The sequence below is a fragment of the Glycine soja genome, chromosome 12 (genome assembly GCF_004193775.1).
Source record: "Glycine soja cultivar W05 chromosome 12, ASM419377v2, whole genome shotgun sequence".
Taxonomy (NCBI): domain Eukaryota; kingdom Viridiplantae; phylum Streptophyta; class Magnoliopsida; order Fabales; family Fabaceae; genus Glycine; species Glycine soja.
Window position 1 is genome coordinate 43,463,462 of NC_041013.1, and position 8,419 is coordinate 43,471,880.

General features: G+C 33.7%; 1 protein-coding gene and 1 non-coding gene across 2 annotated transcripts; one reads left to right on the forward strand and one right to left on the reverse strand.

The window, feature by feature from the left end:
- The first annotated feature begins 2,864 nt into the window (after window positions 1–2,864).
- TRNAE-CUC lies at window positions 2,865–2,937 on the forward strand. The gene has a single exon. It is a non-coding gene; the product is annotated as a tRNA-Glu (tRNA).
- Window positions 2,938–3,794: 857 nt separating this feature from the next.
- LOC114379182 (ras-related protein RABA1b) lies at window positions 3,795–7,588 on the reverse strand. The gene is made up of 2 exons (XM_028337784.1): window positions 7,268–7,588; window positions 3,795–4,500 (listed from the first exon to the last, which is right to left on the reverse strand). The coding sequence occupies exons 1-2, from the start codon at window positions 7,486–7,488 to the stop codon at window positions 4,068–4,070; spliced, it is 654 nt and encodes a 217-aa protein (XP_028193585.1). The 5' UTR covers window positions 7,489–7,588; the 3' UTR covers window positions 3,795–4,067.
- Window positions 7,589–8,419: the final 831 nt, after the last annotated feature.

Genomic DNA, 8,419 nt, shown 5'->3' on the forward strand with positions numbered 1-8,419 from the left:
TTCTTATCTATAATCTCTAGCATAATTTGACATGGCCAAAGACAAGTATAGGTCTTTTTTGCATGATGAACCTGATAACATCCAGTGGAGACATGGTGGCCCTCCCACTTATGAAGCTGTTAACAAGCTTTTTGAAGAAAGAAGAACCAAGGTGCAACAACCACCATACCCTCTTACCCTTTCTTTCTCTCTCTCGCTCTCTTTCTAGATTGTGTTCACTTTGTATTTGCATATTTGCAGGAGTGGCCAGAAGGATCATTGGAGGAGATAGTGCAAAATGCTATAAAGTCATGGGAGATATGGAGCTTTCACACAAGACCCGCTTATGCATGCTTTGATGATTTAATCTGAATTTCGAAGTGGTTTTATGCATGTTTTACAAATTATTTCCTAAAATAATATATTTCCGCTTTCAAAAAAAAAATATTTCCCAAATATACAATTTACTATCCATATCTCTGAATACCTAAGTGTCATTTTGTGATTGTTTCATTAGTTACTTAAAATAATAGTAGTATTTCCCAAAATTACTTTATAAACATAAAAAAGGTCTTGTTTATTTAAATTAAAATAAGTATTTACAATATAAATTTTTCATAATTTTGAGTAAGTTATACTACACCTCTTGAGTTTTTGTGAGATTGACAAAATCCTTTAATTTTTTTTTTATCTCTACACTAACCTCTTAATTGTTTGAAAAAACATCACACTATTATTTTTGTCTTAACATAATTGTTTAACATTTCTGTTTTTATATCTTCTCCTAGTAAAACAAAATTTTCCACCTAGTATTGACAGTTAGTGATGTGTCGTAAATTTTTTTTACATAAGGCTCTATCACAATCATGACTCATGAGGTTTAATTTGTCTATACAGGTGGATGACTCTTTGAAAGTTGAAGAGGTGGAGATTTACTATGTTCCAGCAGAGCTGCTTGGAGGCCTTTTATCAGGGAAGCACACAAGGATGTCCCTTTATTATAGTTATTATTATTTTGAGTGTTTTTATGGCACTGGTTAATAATATAAAATTGTTAAACAAAAAAGTAAAACTTTTATTGTCTTCAGGTTATAAAAATAAAATCATCCTTAAATAATTAATAACACTTTATAGAAGATATTGAATACTTCTTAACAACCACACCTTTTAGCATCTTTATTAATTGGTCAGGAAGTATGAATTCTCTTGTAGAGCTAAAATGCACTTGAACTTTATGATCCAACATGATTTACATTGAAGAAAATAAAAATATTGATTGACAATGGAGTCTCTTTGAAAGGCTTAGGACAAACTGAAGCTAAATAATTCCGCAATATTACATAATTCATTTTAATTCTTATAAGTTGAATGGATATGAATAAAGTTCTACAGAGAAACATAAATGCCTGAAAAGTAAAATGGTTGGAGCAGTTAGATTCTATGAAGCATGGACACTCCATTCCCTTGTCGTGTCCGGTGTCCGACACGCGTTCGTGTCAGTGTCCGACACCGATATGACACTCGTATTACGTTCTATATTTTGAGACATTACAGGTGTCCACGTGTCCATGTTCGTGTCGTGTCCGGTGTCCGTATCGGTGTCGGTGCTTCATAGGTTAGATTACAACAATCACTAAATCACACTTTGTGTTGACAATGTAGAAATTTTTTCATAAAATGAAAAATGTTACAACCAGAGGAACAATTCATTCATGAAAGGGAGATCAGAATCGGGGAACTAGTTATGATGTACAAAGTAGTGCCTTGTAGTCTTTATACTACCAATATCCCAAGAACATGGTTTTAAATTGCGGCTGCAGTGTGGTTGCGATGAATAAAAAACCCTTGCGATGCAGGGAATAGCGGGAAAATGTGATTGATGTGGCCACAATTACGATCACCGCAATACGGTTGCAGTGAGTCGAAAAGCTTTACATTGCCAACCATAATTTAAAACTATGACCCAGAATAAACCTAAACTTCCACAAGCAACTGTATGAAAAATGAAGCCTTAGTCTAGGGTACTATTTCAAATCATAAATCAGTGCTCCATTTTTATTAATACACATGTTAATTAATCAACAACACTATTACAAATTAGCCCCAAAAGATATTCTCTTGGGACCATGAGGATTTTTAGAGCCATATTATCAAGAAACAATCACACTTGGCACAAACAAAGCCCCCCAAAAAGTTTCAACACCCTGTATTCTATTAGAAGCAAGAGGTTATTTGCCCTTGATAAATTTTATTTGGCATGTTGTGCCTTCTTAGTGTTTTACAAAATTCATCAAAATCAAGTATAGGCAACCCATTGCTTGGAATAAATGAATACTTTCAGAAAGCCAGGAATGGGAAAAAAAATGTATAAATTAAAGGCTAACAAATGGAATCTATGAACTATTTTGGAGAAATTAACATTATAGACATAATGTCTAGTTCCTACAGTAATATCTGTTAAAGAAATCAATGATTACAAGCTTCACCATATACTACCTATGAACCATAGAAAAGTTGGAAGAGTATTAGTACATACCTCATAACATCAGCTCTAATATAAGGAGCTTTCTACCAGCAAATGCATTCTAATAACTCTTCTTACAAGAAGGAATTAATACTTGTACTCCTTATTACACTACATTAGCCATAGAAAATCAATATAAAGTATATTGTTTGTATTTATCAATTAGTTAGTCCTTTTAAAATAAATTGAAGATTGAAATAAACAAAAAAGAAGAAAGGCATTTGAGAGGACAAACATGCGGGTCATCACTCCCCCAAGGGTCCCTGTCTTGTCCTCCCTCATTCTATCTCTACAGAAAAATCTGATCTAGAACTATATGTCATTAGTTATTAAAATTTAAACCCATGGCATATTCAAGTATTCCGTTGTAGTCTAGTTGGTCAGGATATTCGGCTCTCACCCGAAAGACCCGGGTTCAAGTCCCGGCAACGGAAATTCTTTTGCTTTTTAAGTTTTATAATTCTCTCTCTCTCTCTCCATGTTTTGATGATTTAATCCGAATTTCGAAGTGGCTTTATGCATGTTTTACAAATTATTTCCTAAAATAATATATTTCCTAAATATACAATTTACTATCCATATCTCTGAATACCTAAGTGGCATTTTGTGATTGTTTCATTAGTTACTTAAAATAATAGTAGTATTTTCCAAAATTACTTTATAAACATAAAAAAAGTCTTGTTTATTTAAATTAAAATAATTATTTACAATATAAATTTTTCATAATTTTGAGTAAATTATACTATTTGTGAGATTGACAAAATCCTTTAATTTTTTTTGTATCCCTACACTAACCTCTTAATTGTTTGAAAAAACGTTACACTATTATTTTTGTCTTAACATAATTGTTTAACATTTCTGTTTCATATCTCTCCTATTCTTTCCACTCTGTTTCTGCTCAAATAATTAGACAAATCACAAATCACTTCGCCAACTAAAATCGACAATGCATTATGCACCAAGACTTAAAAATTAAGAAAGGACTAGCAGTCTGTCAAATCCTCTACACCTCTTGAATATTCATTTATTATTTTAAAAAATATATATAAAAAAACAAAAAAATTGATAATTTCCCTCCCATTTCATTCCAATTTAGGAGAAAAATATTTTTCTGTAGATTCCACAAAATAACTCCCTATTTTTTCCTCTCAAACAAGCTTTATTAGTTTAACATTTCTATTTTATATCAAATAACCCCAGGGTTAGAAACTTATTCCTATAATACTTGTGTGATTCTTCCAAAAAGTCTAAATCGTTGAACCATAACCACCACAGAAAACTACACAAAAACTTAAATTAACCAATAGCTTCAATTAATTCCAAGCTTGAACCACTTTGCATGTGAAAACATTTCAAAAACAATAACAGCACTACAAGTAAGACTAGCAATCAACTTGCTTCACCAGCAGCTCCTATTGAAACACCAAACTTAGTTTTTAAGGTTACACAAAGAGTCTAACATGCTATGACAAATTAAATTTCACTTTTCTTCTAGTTCGTATTTCTCAGAATATTACACATACAACAGAGCCGATACCAACCAATTGAACTATGTTTTCCAATTTTAGCTTGAGCAGCAACCAACTCTCTTCAAAGCAGACACATCATTTTTCAGATCAATTTTCTCTCCTTTGGCAGGCACAGATGCAGTTCCATTTTCAGCCCCCTCTACTGCTTTCTTGCTAACAATGCGGTAGATTTGAGTCAGAACTTCAGCAAATGCATTCTCTACATTAGTAGCCTCCAGAGCTGAGGTTTCCATGAAGTAAAGTGATTCTTTCTCAGCATAGGACTTCCCATCTTCAGTTGACACCGCTACGAGGTGACGAAGGTCTGATTTGTTGCCAACTAGCATCACAACAATGTTGGCGTCTGTGTGGTTCCGCAATTCTTTCAGCCATCTGTCAACATTTTCAAATGTTGCATGGCGAGTGACATCATACACAAGAAGTGCACCAACTGCCCCACGATAGTAAGCACTGGTGATCGCACGATACCTACAAAGAGAAACAGTTTAAATTATCAAGATGCAAGTTGGTGGGAAGTCAATTTACAAACTTGGTTAACTTGTTACACGTGATTAATCTAAACAATGGGTTGTTAAGCAACAAAGCAAAACTGCATTCATTAAGTTGGTCACAAGGCAAAAGCACAGAAACCAAGACAAGCCACAGTCGTGATATTGGTAACAAACTTTAATAAGACTGCAGTTCCATTACCATACCCGACATTTGTAAGTAGGATAATCACATATCAGACAACTCCTTTAAACAAACATTAGGGTCAATACAAAGTCAGTGAGGCATATAAAAAGGACTGAAAAGTGCATACCTAAAATGTTCACTGCTAATAATTTAATTTGTATATCATATTTCAAACAAGTATCTCAACCGATGAATTAGAGTTTTATTATAGCAATAGAAAATGAGATAAAAATGAAGGCTTCTTTCATTTTCAACCCTTCATGGAATATATTATAGGACAAACCTTAGATATAGTTTTATAGGTGCTTTTAGTGTTGTTCTCTATGTCATTTCAGCCTTTCAGATGCAACAATCAAGTTTCCAATAGACATACTTTCAGTCAATTACAAGGTCTCCAGTGACATCAGTAATAAAATGTCAACAGTACTTTATTCTTACCAGCAGAGGCAGTGGTAGAAGTGTTTTGTTTGGGAGGAAGGGGAGAAATGCAGAATATTTTCAAGAAAAAATTTGATGAATAAAGATCTATGGTTTGTTGAACTCTTGAAGGGATAGCTGATGCTAAATAGAACTATGGGCCAAAATGTTGTCACCGTAATATAAATTTTTGAGTTAAATTTCTAAGTAGGTCTCTGAACTAATTTGGGAATTTTCAAATTCGTCCCTAGACTAACTTTTTAATCAAATCCCTAAACTAAAAAAGTAAGTCCCTGGGGCTAGTTTTTAGCAACTTAAAACCACCACAAAATGACAATTTATAACGGTTTTAAATACCCTAGGGGCTCAATAAAAAAAAATTAGGAACCTATTTGAAAATTTCCAAATTCCAACTAGTTTAGAGACCTACTTAGTAATTTAACCAAATTTTTACCATTATGTTGGTTGTTCAAATCGGACACGTATATGTAATGACAATGGCAAGTATGACTATGAGAGTGATTAAAATATCATTGATGTCAGCAACTCAACCTATAAGCTTACCAGACACATTTTCCTTGAGTATAAAACAGAACTTGTTTATTTTATAAGGCTCATCAACCTCACCAGAGTACCCATAAAATACAATGATGTCAACAAGGAGTATGATGAATTACTCTAGTAGGTAACCAAAAAAAAAGGTCAAAACTGACCCTTTCAAGGGATCTTTCACATGACATAATGAAAAGCATACAATCAATTTCTATTGGCATGTGCTTAATCAAGGCATGCATGATTCTATTTAGCAACAACCAGGCCCAAATTCAGCTGAGATCACATATGATCAAAACCCTCACAACCCACATAGATACACATTCTAAATCCTTCCCAAGCCATAAGGTAAAACTGCAAAAGCCAAAGTTCAACATAAGGCTTACCCGTAGAACTAAGATCTCAAACAAAGAGATAGGTGCAATAATTACAAGGTCAGCTCATAAAGAAAATAATATTAAAAATAGAATAAAATAGTATAAAATTTAAAACTAAGCACAATGAGCATATCCACATACAGACAAATAGAGTATAAATAGTTTAAGTTAGCACAAGGAGATCAATATTTTATTAACAATAAACTACTAACCAACATCCATCAGACAGAGACAACCAGATATTGAACAAAATAGCAAAACGGAAAATTGCTGGTACACAACAGTATTATCTTTTCTAAAGGACAGTCTGTGCTGTGAAGCATTGCTTGTACATGATCCATCACAAGACCCAAATGTAGTAAAATCTAGTCAAATATCAATTAACACCAGTCAAGCACAACTGAATTCAATGATCTTCCCATTCGATGCATTTCAAATTCAAGCGTTACAAATATTTCTACTTTTGAAACCTCATAAACGAAACAAATTCATGAGTTCCAATTCCAAACAATCATCCAATCCAATGTTGAAGCCACATTTAATAAATTTGACCGTGTCAACACACTCACACTCACATGAGATGCCAAACCCATAAAACAAAACGACAACACATCATCAGGCAATAATCTATTTCCCATTTCACACCAACAGCACATCAAAAATTGAATCCACATTCCACATGACATCAATGACATCCGGTTCATTTCATTTTCAAAACACTACCTCCTCGTTGCAGGTCCCACTTCCACTCCCGATCTCAAAAACACAAATCCCCACCGACTCCACAAAACCAAATCTGCAACAACAACAACAACACTCACTTCATTCACTAACCTAATTCCACAAAACACTCACTTCACTCACTAACCTAATTACATAAAACACACACTTCACTGTTCACATTACTTAAATTAAAGCAAACTTCCACACAAGATCACGATCCGCCCAATTGTACAACAACAACAAGGTCATATCCCACTAGATAAGGTCGACTACATGGATCACACGACATCATTCGACCCGGTTAAGTAAACAATAAAACACAGCCGGCCCAACAAAATCAGATCCACCCAACAAAACCAACCCTTAAAAAAAACATTTTTTGGCCACAATTTTCCACCATTAAAGAGAAGGGTTTTGGACATGAAACTGGGGTACCCATTAGTTCATTAAGCATGATCTAGCAATAATGTGGGAGAAGGGGGGGAAAAAACCTTTCTTGGCCTGCGGTATCCCAGATCTGGGCCTTGATGACTTTGGAATCGACGTTCAAGGTGCGGGTGGCGAACTCGACGCCAATGGTGGACTTGGACTCCAGGTTGAACTCGTTCTTGGTGAAGCGCGAGAGGAGGTTGGACTTGCCCACGCCGGAGTCGCCGATGAGGACCACCTTGAAGAGGTAGTCGTAGTCGTCGTCGGCTCTGTAACCCGCCATTGGTGGAGCTTTTTGCTCTGTTGTTCTGTTGTTCTGGAAAGAAAAAGGGAAGAGACAAGTAGTGAAAAGAAGGAAAGGAAGAAAGAAAGAGTGGAGAGTGTGAAAACGCTTAAAAAAGCGCCACTACTCATGATTTTTTTTTTTTTTTTTGTCTTTGTTTTGATTCGCACGTACATGTGAGACTAGTCTGACGTTTTGGAGTTGGGACTCGATGTTGTACTTTTATTTTCCGTAGTTTTAGAAGTGATTTGGTATTTGGATGTTTTAATTAAGGTTTGGGGTTGAATTCTATTTTCTTGATTAGGAAATTAAGTCATAATTAAAAATATCAATTTATCATAAAATGAGTCAATCTGATACTAGGGAATTAATTTAATGTTAAACAAGAAACCTCAAATATCATCTTGATCACAAAAAAATAATAATTTGACATTAAACAAAATAATAATAAAAAAGTAAAACTCCAAATTTCATAATAATAAAGAAAATAAATATACCATTCAGTGTTCATTTTTTCATAATAATTAATAATATTAAAATAGGTAAAATATTTTTAAATTCAACAAAAAAGAAAAGAACATAAGTTGAATTTCGTAAGGACGATGTTGATAAATAATATGTAAGTATTTTTAAGTCTTGTGACCTATCTTAACCTCGAAATTCAATTCATCTAAACTTTTAGTTGTCAAAAAAAAAAAAAGAATAAAAAGATACCGGTAAATGTAACTCAATTGATAATACATACTCCGTTTATGAGAAAAGCTTTGGTCATCTAGGTTTAATTCCTGTAGCCTATTCCTTGCTTTAGAATGATAAATTTTAAATATGATTACACTTAGAATAAAAGATTAGTTTCACAATTGGTCCAATAAATTGAAACTTGTGAAATATTTTGGTAGCCCACCGAAAAATCAAATATCCTAATTATCAT